General features: G+C 39.6%; 1 protein-coding gene across 6 annotated transcripts in view; it reads right to left on the bottom strand.

Annotated features, from left to right (window-relative positions):
* Positions 1 to 12508: 12508 nt before the first annotated feature.
* Positions 12509 to 18154, bottom strand: part of znf827 (zinc finger protein 827) — a 71207-nt gene continuing 65561 nt past the window's right edge. For 3 of the 6 annotated variants that reach the window (XM_052038349.1, XM_052038352.1, XM_052038351.1), the window contains one exon: positions 12509 to 13721. In XM_052038349.1, coding sequence (XP_051894309.1) covers positions 12917 to 13721 — 805 coding nt within the window. In that variant the 3' untranslated portion in view covers positions 12509 to 12916. Of the gene's footprint in view, positions 13722 to 14636; positions 14727 to 17737; positions 17854 to 18154 lie in introns of all 6 variants that reach the window. The other 3 variants (XR_007958170.1, XR_007958172.1, XM_052038364.1) reach the window with 3 other exon arrangements.

Genomic DNA, 18154 nt, shown 5'->3' with positions numbered 1-18154 from the left:
CTTCTCCAACACTTATCCTACTACTACCAAGATCAGTGTTGGAGAATTTGTGGGATGTTGTGAACATACAAGGCAGAAGTAGTCTACCTCTCCTCTCCTGTAGCAGCTGGTGTTTCTCTATTCTTAACTCTATTCTTAGGAATAGATAGAGTGGACAGCCAGCTCCTCTTTCCCAGGGCACCAATGCTCAATACAAGAGGGCATGGCTTTAAGGTGGGAAGTTCAAGGGAGATGTCAGAGGGAGGTTTTTCACCCAGAGAGTGGTTGGTGCATGGATTGCACTGCCTGGGGTGGTGGTGGAGGCTGATACGTTGATCAAGTTCAAGAGATTGTTAGATAAGCATATGGAGGAATTTAAAATAGAGGGATATGTGGGAGGAAGGGGTTAGATAGTCTTAGGTATGGTTAGAAGGTCAGCACAACATTGTGGGCCGAAGGGCCTGTTTTGTGCCGTATTTTTCTATGGTTCTATGGTTAACTGTATAGAACAACTGCTCTAATTGTTTTCAAAAGTTTTCCAGCAATACAGCACTTACATCCCTGAATACCACTCTTGCCTCTAAGTTTTACATATTACACTCACAATTATTGAATTGTACAAATGTAACCATGAGAAATTGTATAGAATGCTGAACATTATGGTGGTCCAGAGCACCCTTTAGGTATTCTGTTATCTGTTAATTTCTGTTAGCCATTGAGAGGAGAATTAAAGACTCATCATACACAGGAGACCACGTAGTCCACCTTGACTGTGTTAGAGCTTTCTGATTGGTCGCACTCCCAAAAAACCCTATAAATTTCTTAGTTTTGTGTATTTATCCAAGAATATTTTACGTTAGTACTGAATCTGCCTCCACCACCCATCCAGACGGAGTATCACAATGTGCTGTGACAATGTATCTCCCCAATCTCTCCTTTTTTTTAACCAATTACCTTAACTCATCTAGACAACTTGGGTTTGCACCCTATCACATCCTAGACATTCCCTTTGTTTTTTTCTACCTTTTTGTAAATCAAAACAAGCATGATTTCTCACTTTTTTGGTTCAGATGATCAGTCCATGACTTGAAACGTCAAGTCAGTTTCTCTCTCCACTGATGCTGCTTCTGCCATTTTCTGTGTTAGCACCCTAAGTCTGTGGAAGTTATTACTGACACTCCTATCAGTAGAAACAAATCCCCCTATTTATTATATTAAAACCATTCATAATTTTGAATAGCTCTGTCAAACCTTCTCCTAGTTTTCATGTCTAAAGAGATCAACCTCAGATTCTCCAATCTCTCCAGGTAACTGAAGTTCTTCATTGCTAGCTCTGGCAAATGTCTTCTGTATCCTCTGAGGTCTTGACATCTCTCCCAAAGTTTGTTGGCTAGAATTGATTTTAATAATTTAGCTGAGGCTTTACCACTAATATACAGAGACGTAATACATTATTGCTTCCTTTGGTCTCTGTGTCTCTCTTTTTAAAGCTATATACAGTATCATGTATTTTTTTTAAAAACAGATTTATCCACTTGTCCTGCTACCTTCAAAGGAGTAAATTCACCCACTTCCTTCCCTGCCCCTGGCTCACTGGGCTAAAATTCCAAAATTCCCATTGCTTTAGCCTGAACTTGCACCTTCAGCTTCTTTCATCTCCTCATTTGCCCTTTTTGATCTTGCCTTGTCCATGAGACCAACCTTGTGCTTCCTTGAGGCTCCAATAAACTGTTAGCCAGTCAACTTTCTTTGCTAGTACCAAGTTACCTGATGTTGTTTGCGATGATATCCCCTCTGCTATTATCTCCTTCTTTCAAATTTTCAAATAAAAATAAATCATTTACTTGGCTCTTCTCAGAAATTACCACCCCATCTCAACTTCTCTAATGTTAACATGTTGTCAACTTCAAAATCTGTGCTCTTCTTTCCCAGAAATTTATGATTGAATTCATTCAATCATGTTTCTTCTTAGTTGACACACAGTAATGACCTCTAGTGCTGTCTATGTCACAGCTCCAGTGACGCAGATTCAATCAATGCTGTCCACATGGAGTTTTGTATGTTCTACCTGTGACCACATGGGTTTCCGGTTTCTATCTACATCCCAAAGACATGCAGATCTGTAGGTTAGTTGGCTACTGTAAAGCTGCCCTCAGAGTGTAGGTAAGTGGTAAAATCTGGGGGAAGTTGTTGAGAATGTGGGAAGAATAATATGGTTAGTGTAGGATTAGTGCGAATCAGCGCTTTAAGGTTAGCACAGACTTGGTGGGCCAAAGGGACATTTCTGTGCTGCAGGGCTCTTTTACTGTATGCCCCGTATCAAATTAACAAACAAAATCCCATTTGACGGTGATTCAGGAAAACCCTTTCTCATCTACCTTACTGATCTTTCCGCACCCTTTTATGATGTTAATCACACCAACTTCTCTCTATCATTGAGGTGGGTGTGATTCTATTCAATTTTATTCTTAACCATCCCACAGCCAGAAACTCATTTCTTGTTCCCACAAGGTTTACTTAAATCCCACAAAAATCACTCTCTGCAAGCTTTTTTTACTTGCTGTTGGTGGGTGACATAACCCAAAAACATGGGGTCAGTTCTCTGCTGGACGACACACTTCTTTTGTTGCTTGCATTGTCCAGCTTGACCCACTGCTTTACCCACGTGCTGTGCTGAAGTCGATGTCTTCAGTCCCTGCTACAACCTCCGTTCCCTAATTAGTAAGTCATTTCACCTCACCAGGCACAGTATCAAAAGCTGAACAAGACTATTGTCAACACTGGAATCCTACCTCTTGAATTAAGTTTCAAATCCCACATCTATTTTATTATCATGACAGATCACCTTCACCTCTGTGGCACTGCCTATCTTTATTTAATATTCATTAACATTTGGTATGTGTCACTGTATTTTCTGTTAATAAAGATGCTTGAAATAAAAATTGACTTCATTCAATGATATTTCTCCCTAGCCACAATGTCTGGAATCATATTATAAGCCAGCCCCGAAGAACCTATTACTCAAATCCAGCAACCTCATGATTACTGTTACTGCAATTAGTAATTTTTCTTAAATTCATTATTTAATTAATTACTTACATTTAAATTCCCTAGCTGCAAATGTGGGATTTGAACAAATATCACTGGATCATTGCTCCAGAACTCAGGTTACCAGTCAAGCAACTTAATCACTATGCTACAGTTCCCTTGCCACACTCTTTTTGGCAGACCTGTCTTCAATTGCCAGAAAAGTTCTGGAAATTCACTCCCTAAGACTCTCCATCCCTTTACCTCTCCCTCCACCTTCAACTTGCTCCTTAAGTTCTTCCTTAAATTTTGTCTGAAGTTTTTTTCCCTTTACAGAAACAATGGCTGTGGAACGGCTACTAAGAACTCTTTCTAGTAGCAATCTTCGAAATGTGCAAATGAAAGGTCCTCGCTTTCAGCTTGCAAACCGCGCCTCTGTGTGGGAGATGACCTCCAAACCATATATTTATGATTATCAAATACATCCAGAGTGGGTGACCCAGCCCTGGCACACGCAGTACAGACAAAAACAAACAGGAACCTTATAACTTGGTACAAACCTAGATATCACGAAGAATTAGTTTATAGTCAAGATTTTTGAAAGGAAAAGTTATGAATAATCAAAAGGTTTATAACTTATGTCTTGTAATTGAATTTAATAAAAATCTAATAAAGCATTTGTTTAAACAGTGATTTTTGATGCCAGCCAATGTGCTAGTTTGAGAACATTACTGAACTCAGGAGTGTGAAAGGATTTAACCTAGCAGCACAGATTAGGGCCATGAATTTAGAGTGCTTCAGCTTTAAATGTACACAGTACTTCAGGTCCTTCCTAATCTCATGCATTTATACTACGGAGTATTGGAGTCACTCTGCATCAAAACATGCCCTTCAGCCTACCATATCCATTAAATAGTTCCATCTAGTATCTTAATTCCTTTGCAAATTAAACAGTGCTTGATCTGCAAAAACAGTCCATTATCAAAAATTCCTCAGTATCAACAGCCATTTTTCTCAATTTCAGTTGATTATCATTTAAAAAATTAAACAACAACAATGTTATTAGGCATTGTCTTGGATCCCTTCCTGAAAATGCAGAAGCAAATTTGAGTATTGATTTTGAAGCAATATTAGATCAATAATTGTGTTAATGTTTTATTAATTAATGTTAATAATTAATGTTATTTCAATTTACTCATCAGTGAAATCATTACCTGGTGGTTGAATGTTCCAAAGTTAAGTAAGTGTCCCAGGAAAGCAGATGAACATGTTTTCACTTCTAACCATCAATCTAGTCATTATCCATTCCAGGTACCAATCACTTCCAGTTTTCACTGTGTGAAAAGCTTGTGGTATTGCCCAGATTGGTTCTGTCAACACACAACAGGGACAATCCAGTTTGGCCATGCAGTACTCAATTCTTCTTTATAAGCAGTCACTCAGGGCTTCAGATGACTTGCCTCCACTTTACTTCTGTAGTTCTGAAGGGGTTAATGAGGAATTTCCTATCCAACCCTCACACCAGCTTCTTCGCAATTTAAAATTCCCCTCTTTTTAAAAAAATCTTTCCCAGTTCTGATGAAGGATCTCCAACCTGAAATATTCATTTTGTTTCTTTTGCCACAGGTGCTGCCGGGCCTGCTGAGTGTTTCCAAAATTTTCTGCTTTTATTTCAGCTGCATCTGCAGTTTTATCAGTTTTCCCTAAGGAAGGGCATTAGGTATACCTCATGTGGGGTATTGGTCTTCATACTTATGATAGGATGTTAACACATTGTAAGCAATTCAGGAGTTCAGGGAAGGTTTCCTAGACTAATAACTGGAATGGGCACTGCAGCTTAGAAGTGCAAGAAGGGACTTGATTGAAACATACAAGATTCATAGAGTTATACAGCATGGAAACAGGTCCTTTGGCTCAACTTGTCCATGCCAACCAAGATCCCTATCTACACTAATCCCATTTGCCTGTGATTGGCCTATATCCCTCTAAACCTTTCCTCTCCACTTACCTGTCCAATTGTCTCTTAAGTGTTGTAATTGTACCCACCTTGACCTCCTCCTCTGGCAGCTCATTCCATATACCCACAATCCTCTGTGCGAAAAACTTGCCCATCAGGTCTCCTTTAAACCTCTCCCCTCTCACCTTAAGCCTATGCCCTCTAGTTTTAGATTCCACTAACCTGGGAAAAGGATTGTGACCACCTACCCTATCCATGCCTCTCATAATTTTATAAACCTCTATAAGGTCACCCCTCAGCCTCCTTCTCTCCAGGTAAAACAGTCTCACCCTGTCCAATCTCTCCTTATAACTCATGCCCTCCAGTCAAGGCAACATTCCTGTGAATCTTTTCTGCATCCTCTCCAGCTTAATCACATCCTTCCTATGGTGTGGTGACCAGAACTGCACACAGTACTCCAACTGCTGTTTAACTTGTACAACTGTAATATGATGTCTCAATTTTTGTACTCACTGCCCCAACCAATGAAGGCAAGTGTGCCATACACCTTCTGCGTTACCACTTTCAAGGAACTATGTACTTGTACCCCTAGGTCTCGCTGTTGAATAAAATTCCCCAGAGCCCTGCCATTCACTGTGTATGTCCTGGCCTGGTTTAACTTCCCAAAATGTACCACTTGGTACATAAATTCCAACATCCATTCCCTTGCCACTTTCCCAGCTGATTTACATCCTGTTGTAATGTTAGATAACCTTCTTCACTGTCCACTACATCACCAATTTTGGTGTCATTTGCAAACTTACCAATGCCACCTATATTCGCTTCCAAGTTATTAATATATATGACAAACAATAAAGGACCAAGCACCGATCCCTGCAGCACATCACTGGTTACAGGTCTCCAATCTAAAAACCCTCCACCACAACCCTCTTCCTTCTAATACCAAACTAATTTTGTATCCAATTTGCTGTCTCACCTTGGATCTCATGTATTCTAACCTTCTGGACCAGCCTACCATGCTGGACCTTATCAAAGACCTTGCTAAAGTCCACGTAGACAATGTCCACTGCCTTGTCTCCGTCAATCCTCTTGGTCACTTCCCCAAAAAAAACACAAATCACATTTATGACATATGATTTCTCATGAACAAAGCCATGCTGACTATGCCTAATCAGTTATTGCCTTTCCAAGTACAAATACAAACTATCCCTCAGAATTCTTTCTAGTAACTTGCCCACTACTGATGTAAGGCTCACTGGCCTGTAGTTCCCTGACTTGTCCTTGCTGCCTTTCTTAAGTCAAGGCACAACATTAGCTATCCTCAGGTCTTCTGGTATCTCATCAGTGGCTAACAAATTTACAAAAGTCTCTGTCAGGGCCTCATCAATCTCCTCCCTTGCTTCCCACGATGTCCTAGTATACACCCGGTCAGACCCTGGGGATTTATCAGACTTTATATGCTTCAAGGCTGCCAACACCTCTTCACTTGTAATGTCAAATTGCTTCGGGTTATCACTGTTCTCTTCCACAAACTCACTAGCTTCCATGTCCTTCTTCACTGTAAATACAGATGAGAAGTATTCATTTAAGACCTCGCCCATCTTCTGTGGCTCCAACACATAGATTACCACACTGATCCTTAAGGGGTTCTCCCTAGCTACCCTTTTGCCCTTAATATAGGACATAGAACATAGAACAGTACAGCACAGGAACAGGCCCTTCAGTCCATGTTGTTGTGCCAATTTAATTAAATTAGTTATCAAATGCCCAACTAATCCCTTCTGCCTACAAAATGTCCATATCCCTCCATTTCCTGCACATCCACGTGCCTATCTAAGAGCCTCTTAAATGCCTCCACCACCACCCCTGGCAGTGCATTCCAGGCACCCACCACCCTCTGTGTAAAAAAAACCTGCCCCGCATATCTCCTTTGAACTTACCCCCTCTCACCTTAAATGCATGCCCTCTGGTACTAGACATTTCAACCCTGACAAAGATACCAGCTGTCTACTCTGTCTACACCTCACATAATCCTCTATCAGATCTCCCCTCAGCCTCTGCTGCTCCAGAAAAAACAACCCAAGTTTGTCCAACCTCTCCTTATAGTACATGCCCTCTAATCCAGGCAGCACCCTGGTACACCTCTTCTGCACCCTCTCCAAAGCCTCCACATCCTTCTTGTAATGGGGCGACCAGAATTGAATGCAATACTCCAGATGCAGCCTAACTAGAGTTTTATAAAACTGCAACATAACTTCCCGACTCTTGAACTCAGTCTCTCGACTAATAAAGGCAATCATGCCATACACCTTCTTTACCACCCTATCAACCTGTGTAGCCACTTTCAGGGAGCTATGGACCTGGACCCCAAGATCCCTCTGGTCATCAACACTGTTAAGGGTCTTCCCATTAACAGTGTACTGTCCCTTTACTTTTGATCTTCCAAAGTGCAACACTTCACATTTGGATGGGTTGAACTCCATCTGCCATTTCTCCACCCATATCTGCAACTGCAGTATCCTTTGGCAGCCTTCTATGCTATCCACAACATTACCAATCTTCATATCATCTGCAAATTTACTAACCCACCTATCTATGTTTTCATCCAGGCATTTATATATATCACAAACAGCAGAGGTCCCAGTACAGATCCCTGAGGAACACCACTAGTCACAGACCTCCAGCCAGAATAAGTCCCATCGACCACTACCCTCTGTCTTTTATGGGCAAGCCAGTTCTGAATCCAAATGGCCAATTCACGGTGGATCCCACGCATCTTAATCTTCTGGATGAGCCTCCCATGAGGGACCTTGTTAAACACACTACTAACAATACAGTGTGGACGACATCCACAGCTCTACCTTCATCAATCACCTTCGTCACCTCCTCAAAAAAAAACTCAATCAAGATATGACTTGCCCTGCACAGAGCCATGCTGATTGTCCCTAATTGGGACATGGTTTTCCAAATGCTCATAAATCCTGTCCATATACTTACAGAATCCTTTACAATTCTACTTTAATTTATCTGCCAGGGATATCTCATGTCCCCTTTTTACCCTCCTAATTTTCTAAAGTGTACACCCATGTCCCTTATACTCAAGGGACTTGCTTGATCCCAGATGCCTACATCTGACATATCCCTCCTTTTTCCTGACCAGAGCCTCAATATCCCTTGTTGTCCAGGGTTGTTCCTGTCAGCCTTGCCCTTCACTTTAACAGGAATATCTGGCCCTGAACTGTTCCAGTCTCCCACTTACCAGACATCCTTTTACCTGCAAACAGCCTCTCCCAATCAACTTTTGAGTGTTCCTGCCTAATGCTATAAAAATTAACCTTGCCCCAAATTAGGGCTTTAACTTGTATAATCAGAGCCACAGGATTAATTGATGCATGCAGAGTCCTCCAGCATATGGAATGATCCCCCTGGAAATACTTGCCCTGGTTGTATCTGCCACATGTGCCACAATCTTGCCATCATAAGGGCAGACCATATGTAGCTGCAGCAGCAAGAGCAGGGGAGACATTTGTGAATTACTGGTGATGATAGGTCCTTCCCAGACTTGATGATTGGGCCCACCCATTATCTGGAAGTTCTCTTGTGGATCCCACTCAATTGCTTCTGCACACAGGCAGGGATGAAGGGACGAGTTCAGGCAATGATATCATATCTTGACACCAGAGATCTGGGATTCCCAGAGCAAAAGCAGCTCTCCAGAGTCTGGCTGTGAACATCTTCATCAAGTGCAGTAGAATCACATTCACTTGTTTACCAACAGCATGAGCAATGTTCAGACCAAATTGCACAAACATTTTGGAGGAACATACCATCAGCCACTAACGTCCATTAGAATAAAATCAGAAAATAGGAGCTACTCAGATCAGGCCACACTTATGTGAAGAGAAACAGAGTTGATGTTCCAGGTTGAGGACCCTTCATCAGAACAGTAGGCTGTCAGTGTCCATGTGGACACTGGTTTCTGTTGATGCCGATGGAATTTTACATCATATTCAAAACTTGCCAGTCTGTCCATCAAGGAGGCACATGGTGGTGACGCAACTTAAGTCTCGACAGCAATTTAGGACATATATTGAAACTTTAAACCTGTCAGCTTGAATGTCATTCTCACCAGAAAGTTAATACACTTGGCTGTCAGATTGCTGCCCATGACAAAAGAAAATTGGTGTACCTCACTCAGGTAGATGATAGCAGATAAAGATTGCTTTCTCTAATGAGCAATTCAATGGCAAGCACTTATAACTTTCAAACTTTTATTGGGATAGATAGGTTCAGAAAATTTCTTTGCACAGGAGCATTGCTTGCTTTGCCAAAATAAATGGTGGAAGCAGAAACCACTGGATCTTGAGGATAAATATTTGAATTTGAGGAAGATATGTATTTAGTTTAGTGGCTGGTTTAAAAAGAAACAGCACAATGGCTTTGAACTGCTCTAGCAAAGCACCTACACACTCACAAAGGGCTAAGTGATACTGCAAAACCCTTTACATGCTTCTTCATGACCAAGTTTTCTGTTTTGTTCTATTCCAGATTGGTGATGAGCCAACCTAAAACATTAGGAATAGGCTATTCGGCTCTTGTTCCTCCTCTATTCAATTAAATTATAGCTGCCATGATACCTCACCACCATTTTCTTGCACCAACCCCATAATCCTTGAATTTCCAAAAATGTATCCATCTTTGTCTGAAATATATTCGGAAGGTGAGCCTCGCAGCCTTCTTTGATAGAGTATTCCAAAGAATCACTAGCCCCTGGCTGAAGAAATTTCTTCTTTTCTGTCCTGAATGGTTGAACCCTTATTTAGAGACAGCAACTCATGGTTCCCATGGCAAAGGATGGAAAACTATACAGGGAGACATTGGAAGGGGAAACATGAGTAGAAACAAAATGCTGAAAGGGAAAAGCAAATAGTGCCAAGAGGGACTAAGAATGTTAAAAAAGACAAGCTTAAAATGGCTTTGTGTCTTAATGCATGGAGCATTCACTATAAGGTGGATGAATTAATTGTGCAAACATAATTTCTAAGTACTGGTCACTCTCTGTGCACAAATACACTCGAATCCTTCACCCTCAGGTGCTTTTGTATTATTTTCCACAAATTATGTATATTTTATGTTTTACCTATCTACACAATACTGCATTTACTAAAATTAAATGCTATTTGTCATTGTTTGGCTCAAGATCAATTAAGTTCACCAGACTGATTTCTGAGATGGTGGTTTTGTCAAACGAGGAGAAATTAAGCAGATTTGGGCCTATTCTGTTTTCAGTTTAGAAGAATGAGAGGCAACCTCAATGAAGATTTCAACATTCTTTTTGAGTTTGACAGCATAGATGTGGAATTGAAGTTTCCCCTAGCTATAGTGTCTAGAACCATTGGTCATGGGCTCAAAATAAGCGACTGACCATTCAGGACAACGATGAGTACAAAAGGGCAGGGGAGGCTCAGTCACTGAGTATATTCAATACGGATCAGTAAGGTTTTTTTTAAAGATATTGATGGAATTGGGGATATAGAGTTAGTGTAGGAAAGTGGTGTTGAGGTAAAAGCCACGAGCCTAGTGAAATGCGGAGCAGGAACAAGAGACAAAATAGCCTACTCCTATTTCTATGTTCTTATAGAAGTCCGAAATAAGTTTTTCCCCTGTTCCTTACCGAGCTTGTTAACCTTACAGTTATGGTCCCTAGACTTCCACAAGTGGAAACATCTTCTCTGCATCTATCTTATCAAATCCCTTCATGATTTTAAATACTTAAATTAAGTTACCATTTTGCCTTTTCATTTCTAGACTTTTCGGCTTTTCCTTATGGGTATAACCTCAGTTCTTGTAACTTGTTTCTAAAACTAGCCTCTTTGGTGCCTCTATATATAATTTACAATGTAATAATTAAGTCTAGAAATCAATTTTGTAATTTTCTGTTTATATTAGGGCAACAACTCTAGTTAAGTACTATCATTTAAATGGCAACAAGTACGCAGAATGGCAATCCAGAGTATGTTTTCGATATTGGAATGGAACCATGCAGGAAATAAACCAAGCGTCAGCTTATTGGGAAAAACAGAAGGTGACTTAAAAATCTGTGAATTATTTGACAGTCTGCAGTTGATTCAGGACTGTGGAAAAACAAATCTTTACAGGAGTCAGCAATACAAATACTTCTGTCTACTTTGTGTGGATTTGGGGGACAATTAGCCAATATAGGAGCAGAAAATCTCACAACGATTCTGGTGCAAAAATGTTTCATTGGAAGTTCGAAGTATAAGGAAGAATCAACTGAGGCTACACAGATTTGAATCTTTGGTACACAGAAGTCACAAGTCATTGACCCATAAACAGGTCTGCACAGTAGGTATTTATTTCAAAGGAATATTTGAAATAGCTATTGTATTATTTATCTTCTGATAGCAATTACTTTTTTGGTGCCATAGTCAATGCAATCTGAATTATAGTTATAAATGGAGGCTGGGCAACTCAGTCTGAAATAGATCAAAGTGCAGGAATTTAACAACAGACAAATAGTTTTGTAACATTCAGAAAGCTAATTTGTCTGCTGTGTTTGATACTGCTTGCAAGTAAAAGGCAGTTTAAAATTGTCCTTACCTTAAGTAAGTTGTGTACAAATCATTTCTACTTCGAACAAAACTATTTCTACATTAGATATTATTCTTCTGGAATGAACCATTTTCCTCCCCAATTCTCACTACATTCAAAATATCACAATTATACAAAGCACTGCTACAAATTAATTAGAACCATGGGAAAGCAGTTCATAACTGACAGAATTCACCAGTTTGAATAGGAATTGGCAACATATTGTAGTACAAACTAAAAGGTGATGTTTCTGTAAAGAAGCCTGGATGCCATTTTGATGTATGAATGATGTCAAATATGCAGGCTGAACCTAGGAAATGATCACTCTCCCCGTCACAGGTAGTGTCTGCTGAGAAATGTAACATCAGCAGAAGCATTAATTCAACTATATGAGTCGGAGGAACAAAAAGGAAAATGTATAGTGGCACCTTGACAGGAACAAAACTAAGTACTAGGAAACCAAAATAATGCAGATTTATTTAGAATATACTGCAGGTTACACTAGTAATGCAACTGAACAGGAAATAGAGCAAAAAATCTAAGTGCCAATCACTGTCACAAACAGCCTTTTAACAGCTTTTTTTTAAATGCAGCAAAGCATAATCAAAGCAAAATATATAAATATATATTATATGTACATACACACAATAATATATATATAAATATATATTATTATATATATATTAGTACACACACACACACGCACACACACACACAATCTACACGGTTCAAAATACTGAAAACAACAATGTTGCATTTTGAATAAACAAAATACTGGAACTCAACTGTGTGGTTGAAGATGAACTTCAAACATAGTGCAGGGATCATTTATACTGCATTGAATGCAAAAATGTCAATGTGCCAGTCTAAAGCTTGGAGATGATAAATGCTGAAAACAATATTCAGCAATGCCATGCATCTTTCAAAGTGCTAATGGTTGTTGCCAAAATAAATGGGGCCGATCACTATCACGCTGATCAGATTTAGTCAACACACTGCTGCTCTGAAATTAGTAATACTAGGTAGAAAATGATACTACTTTAAGTAACGCAAAAATGTGCAAGACTAAGCATTGTGCAAAATTCTGCCTCATCACATAACTTCTCTTTTTTTTTAGACTGGGCATTTTACAGCCCAGAGTCCAACTACCTCTTTCCAATACTTGGGTTTCCATACAAATATGGACATATAAGTATTTATATATAATTCAAGCAGCACTTATATGAATACAAGAAGCATTTACAGCAACTTCTACGCATTCTACTCTTCTACAATAATAAACATTTTTGAAAAAAAATCTTATATTGCAGCAATGACCACGGTTCACTCTGTGGCTGAAACCTAAACTGTGTTTGTCTGTTCAGTTAAGCCAAGGTAGGCCAGGAACGAGTTTTTGGGGGAAACACTATCTGCGGGTGCAGTCTGCTGCTGTGACGAATGGAATGTAGTTTCACATTTGTTTTGAGGAAAAAGTGTAGTCAGTGGAATAAGGTGGGTGAGATCACAGTTCCTGTATTTATTGAGATGTGCAGAAATGCCATTCAAGCCAAATAAACCAAATGATCCCGTTGAAATTCCATTCTTGCCAGTCACTGACAGTGCAACAGATTGCAAAGCCTGTGATGCTGACATAACTGAAAGTGGTGAAAGGAGCTTTCTAGGACTGCCACTGTTTAATACAGAGTTACTTTCTTTCCCAAGTACAGGCTGGACCTTCCTTTCTCCTTCCAAATATTCACCATTTTGATGTTTCTTTACGTGCCGGCTGAAGACAAATGGATGTGTGGTTGTGAAGAAGCATTCTTCACAGCACAGAGTCTGCCTGGGAGAGTGCTTCAACTTTTTGTGTAGGTTTAGATTGTCTTTGCGTTTGCAGCTGTAACTGCACTGGTCACAATGGAAAGGACGCTCCCCTGTGTGGACACGCACATGCTCTATCAGCTTATTGGCTGTCTTGGAGAGATAACCACATTGATCGCATTTATAGTGATTGCCAAGGCGATGTTCACGGATATGAATCTCCAGCTCCAGTTGGTTTGCTTTAACCACTTGACAGATTCGACACTTGAATTCCATTTTGTAGTGTGTCCTTAAATGGCATTCCATGGCTGAAGGACGGTTTGTGGCGTAAACACAAAATGGGCACCTGGTGTACAATTAGAAACAGAGATGAAATTTAAAACAGATTTAATTATGGTATAATACTGTGTGTTGTAACAAGTTTGACACGGAAAGACTGTAAAAAATGAATTGAACTGCTCAATAGCAACAGATGATACACTCACTGAAACACCACTGACTTGCTTTCATGTCCATAAATTATTAGATCAACAGTAAAAGCTCAAATTAAGTTTTACGTAGAGGGGAGGAAATAAAGTTTTTTTCCAATAAACTATATTTTTGTAATATAGATCAAAACTCATTCTTTAGAATGTTCCCAGAAGGGAACTAGCAAGGGTTCCCACATCTGACCAAAATGTGAATGCTATTCCTCAAGTCATTGGGAATTAGAGCACTCTTCAGCTCCTATATGTACAAGAGGCACATCACTGAGAGGGCACTACAAGCACTTTCACCTCTGTACTCTTAAAAGGATTCTCTTATCATGCTATATATAAATGGTACAATTTCAAAATTCATATTATTTGTAAATTCCTCTTGTTGTTGCTTACTCTCTGTAATTTCTTTTAATACAACTAATCTACTCCATTATTATTGACCACTATGGTCCAACATTCTGCAATGTCCTTGCCAAACCCACGCATTACAATATTTCTCCCCACCTTAAAGCTTCTGAAACTCTAATTCTATGTTCATACTTTTGGTACCTCCATTAATTCCTGCCTGTTGTGAGATAAGCCCCTCAACAAAGTGAAGTCAGAAGGTCTGCTATGAAAGAAACCCTAAGCAAGCATAAATTGCTTATAATTCAGCACCAGTAATGATTAATTTGGCATAATCTCAAACTAGAATGAGATTTCTAGGTTTCATATCGGTTTTATGTAAATAAAGGATATACAACGAGGCTTAGTGGTTTACCAAAAAAATTTTTGCAACTCACCAATGCCACAGTAAACCATCAAGTCAAAGTTGTGCATCCGATTTATACCACATCACTTTAGAGAAATTGTAACTTCATGGTTCAAAGTATCTGTTCAAATAAATATTTAGAGAAATGAATAAGGAGACCAAGGATTTATTAATTTTGGAGTTGGGTAGCAGGAAAGACGGATGCATAAAAATAGGCTGATAAAGGATTTCCAGCACAAAAGATAGCTGTGCTTACAAGTTTTGGAAGTGTGTGGCAAAGCTCTAGACATGGACACCAGATGGATCAGTGTAAGTGACGTGAACTGCAAATATTGATGCAGCAAGCTGAACAATCGGTGGGCACAAATAGACAGACAGTGTTAGGAAATCAGCATCAGGAAATCAGTCAGGGACATAGCTAGAGTGAGGATATTAGGAGATCTGGGCCAGTAACACAATATTACAGCTAGAAAAGGAAAGGCAAGAGATTATGGACTAGTTGATTGCTATTGCTTAGAATCAGTATGAACTTAGCGGGCTGAATGACCTCCTTCCATGCTGTAACCTTTCTGTGATCTAGAGTAGAAAAGCAAAAGTTACACGTGTGAATGCTGCATAATTTAAAGAATGAGAACTTTGTATTGCTGCTTATTGCTCAGAAGTCCTCATATAGGCAGGAGTTAAGAGAAAGAAGAATATAAGAGCAAGTCTAAAAAGTGGGCAAAGTGGGTGTTGACAATGAACACTAAAAGTACAAAACCATTTCAATCCTCAGTTTTATCTTTTACCTAAATTAGTATAAGTAAATCAGTCATTAGCTCACAGCAAGAGTAACTAACTTCTCATGTAGTATAGCCATGAGGAATCCACAGGGACCAGTCCAATTCAGTTGAACAGACTGCAAAAACTAGCATAGTATGCTTAAACAGAGTTTGCAATGCAACATACATCAGACCTGTTCCATTCTTATTAAAGTTTATTGATTTTATATTTCCTCTTTTTATAAAAACTTTCCTTTCTTCCTCGCTCCATTTTCCTGCCCTATACAGCCATGTTAGTGACTATTTGGTATATCACAGCAGTGCCTGATCCTGCTCTTAAAAGTAGTTCACACGTGCCCATTTATATCAAGAGATATCAGATAAAGGCTAGGAGAGGGAAATCTGTCCAATCTTCCCTTTAAACCAGGGTGCTTTCAAAGATGAGTCAAAACAGAACTATTCATTATAATAGTTATTTTTCAACCCACATTCTTTTAAACAAAACCAAGTTACTTCAGAAAATAAAATTCTGTAAGTGTCAGCTCCTTGCACTGTACTGTATATTGAGCTGCATTCTTTGACATCTAATGAACATTTTACATTTAGGGAAGAAGGTGGAAAGACGATATTGTGGGAATATCTTCTGTCCGAACCCAGGTCTCATACTGGGGCTTATTCAGGCATTCCCAGCCGAAGTCTTAGTTTCTAGCACTGGCGTGAGCCTAAAACAACAGCAGAATCTTCTGCCCTGCTGCTTCTGTGGATTCCCCCATGGAGTCCAACAGGACAGCATGAATAACCACCTAAATCTGTCCCATTTTAAACAATGCAAATACAGCATTTCTCATTCAAATGAAAAGGAGTCAGGGCCTCATCAGATGTCTGTGTTGCACTTCGCCATGCCATAGTGCTGGGAATGGGGCCCTGGGGCAAGTGGACAGTGATTTTGGGGCAACAAAGTGTCTGCATCATTATTTAATCCCCTCCCCCACCCCCCTTCTGTTTTCCCAGTTTCTCTGCCTGATCTTCTTCCCCAAATATGCTGTCTCCTGGACTCCTTCTTGGGATAAAATTGAGGAACTATCTTTTACTGCCTAAAGCATCCATTTTTCATCCCAGTCGGTCACTCAAATATGCACTTTCCATTGGCTACGTGTTTATCTTCTGGTTCCCATTCTCTACAATATTTCCTCAGTTTCTGATCTGTGTAAACTTTTCCTCTCCTATGCTCTTTCCTCCAATGTAAACCTATATCACTCCCATTTGAATTGCTCCCTCTGGTCTGGCTATCCTTCCTCATTCATCCATTTGGTTATAGATCTGAGTGTTTCTGTTGCAAAACTAGTTTAATTATCCAGGGCTAGATCTTGCTAAACCACATCAAATATGCCACGGCCTATTCTCTTCACATCACGTTGTTCACTTCAAGGTCAACCCAAACTGAAGACCACAGCTATTTTTCTCCAACATTGGAAATATTAAAATTTCTCATCTGTGCCTTCCTTCCTCATTTTCAAATACAGGGAACTCATGGACAACTTTAACTTACCCTTTTTCCTGGTGTCTAATAAGCCGCACCTCTCTCCTGCCCTGCTTAATCCTGAACCTGTTTCTTTCCCTATTTCCTGTCATTCTTCTTCACAACATACAAGCCATGTTATCTTCTTGGACCTCATTCCATCTAAACTGATGAGCACCTAACTTCTTATCCTTGGTCTCATACTAGCTAACATCTTTAAAGGTTTCTTCTAAACTTCTGTGTTCTTCCTTTCAAAACTGCCAGTAACACCCATCTTTTATATTAAAAAAAACTATTCTTAACCACCTACCAAAATTTCCATGTAAAACTTCCACACCCCATCTTTCATGGAACCCTAGTTTGAAGCTCTCCAATTAACTTTCCACCCCTATCACAGCACTGAGGCAATCCTAATCAAAGCCCAAAAGGATATCCCAGGTTTATCATCTTGGCACAGCATTCCCTCTTTTTAACTTCTCTGCAGCCTCTGGCAAAGGCAGCGATACCATCTTATTTTAATACAAACCCCATATTTCATTTCATCTTGTCCTGGTTGAACTATATTGGCTCCTGATCAGTTGATTCAGTTTAAAATGTGCATCCTTTTGTTTAAATCTTTTTAGGCTTCTCCAAGCCCCTACCCACATTAACATATTTCAGTCTTAGAACTTTTCCCTTCTTTCTCCACCCCTAGTTCCTCTTACTTTATTTTTGTGTACATTTCCTCTTGCCCTCACCCACCATTGGAAGAAGTGACTTCAGCTGCCAAGATCCATTCCTCTGAAAGTCTCTCCCTAAATCTTCCTGAAACCCCACCTTCATCTCTCCTTTAAGGCCCTCCTTAAAACCCACCTGTTTGACCAATCTTTGTTCAACCCTCTTATTATCTCCTTTGTTGGCTTGATGTCCACTTTTGTCTGTGTATGCCTCCGGGAAGTGCCTTGAGACGTTTTTCTACGTTAGAGGGACTACATAAATGCAAATTATTGTTATTGCTTATCCTTTGCAATCTATTCTTTATAATAGTCTGCAGTAAAACCTGGACTAAATGTGATTACCTATGACACACCAGTGAATGATTCGAAGTACTCAGAAGTGGAAAAATATTTCGAAAAATATAAAAGGGCTGAGTTTCCCAAGAGCAAAGGATATCAAAGTGAAAAATGCTAAATAAAAAAATTTCACCCAAATCTCCACTATAAAGTTCAATACAAAAACCCTTCACTTCAAAACCTAGTCTAGTTTTAGCCAATTTTATTTTCTGCAGCA

This window comes from Pristis pectinata, chromosome 2 (genome assembly GCF_009764475.1).
Source record: "Pristis pectinata isolate sPriPec2 chromosome 2, sPriPec2.1.pri, whole genome shotgun sequence".
Taxonomy (NCBI): domain Eukaryota; kingdom Metazoa; phylum Chordata; class Chondrichthyes; order Rhinopristiformes; family Pristidae; genus Pristis; species Pristis pectinata.
Note: the sequence above shows the minus strand (reverse complement) of the source record. Positions and strands in the feature narration are given on the sequence as shown.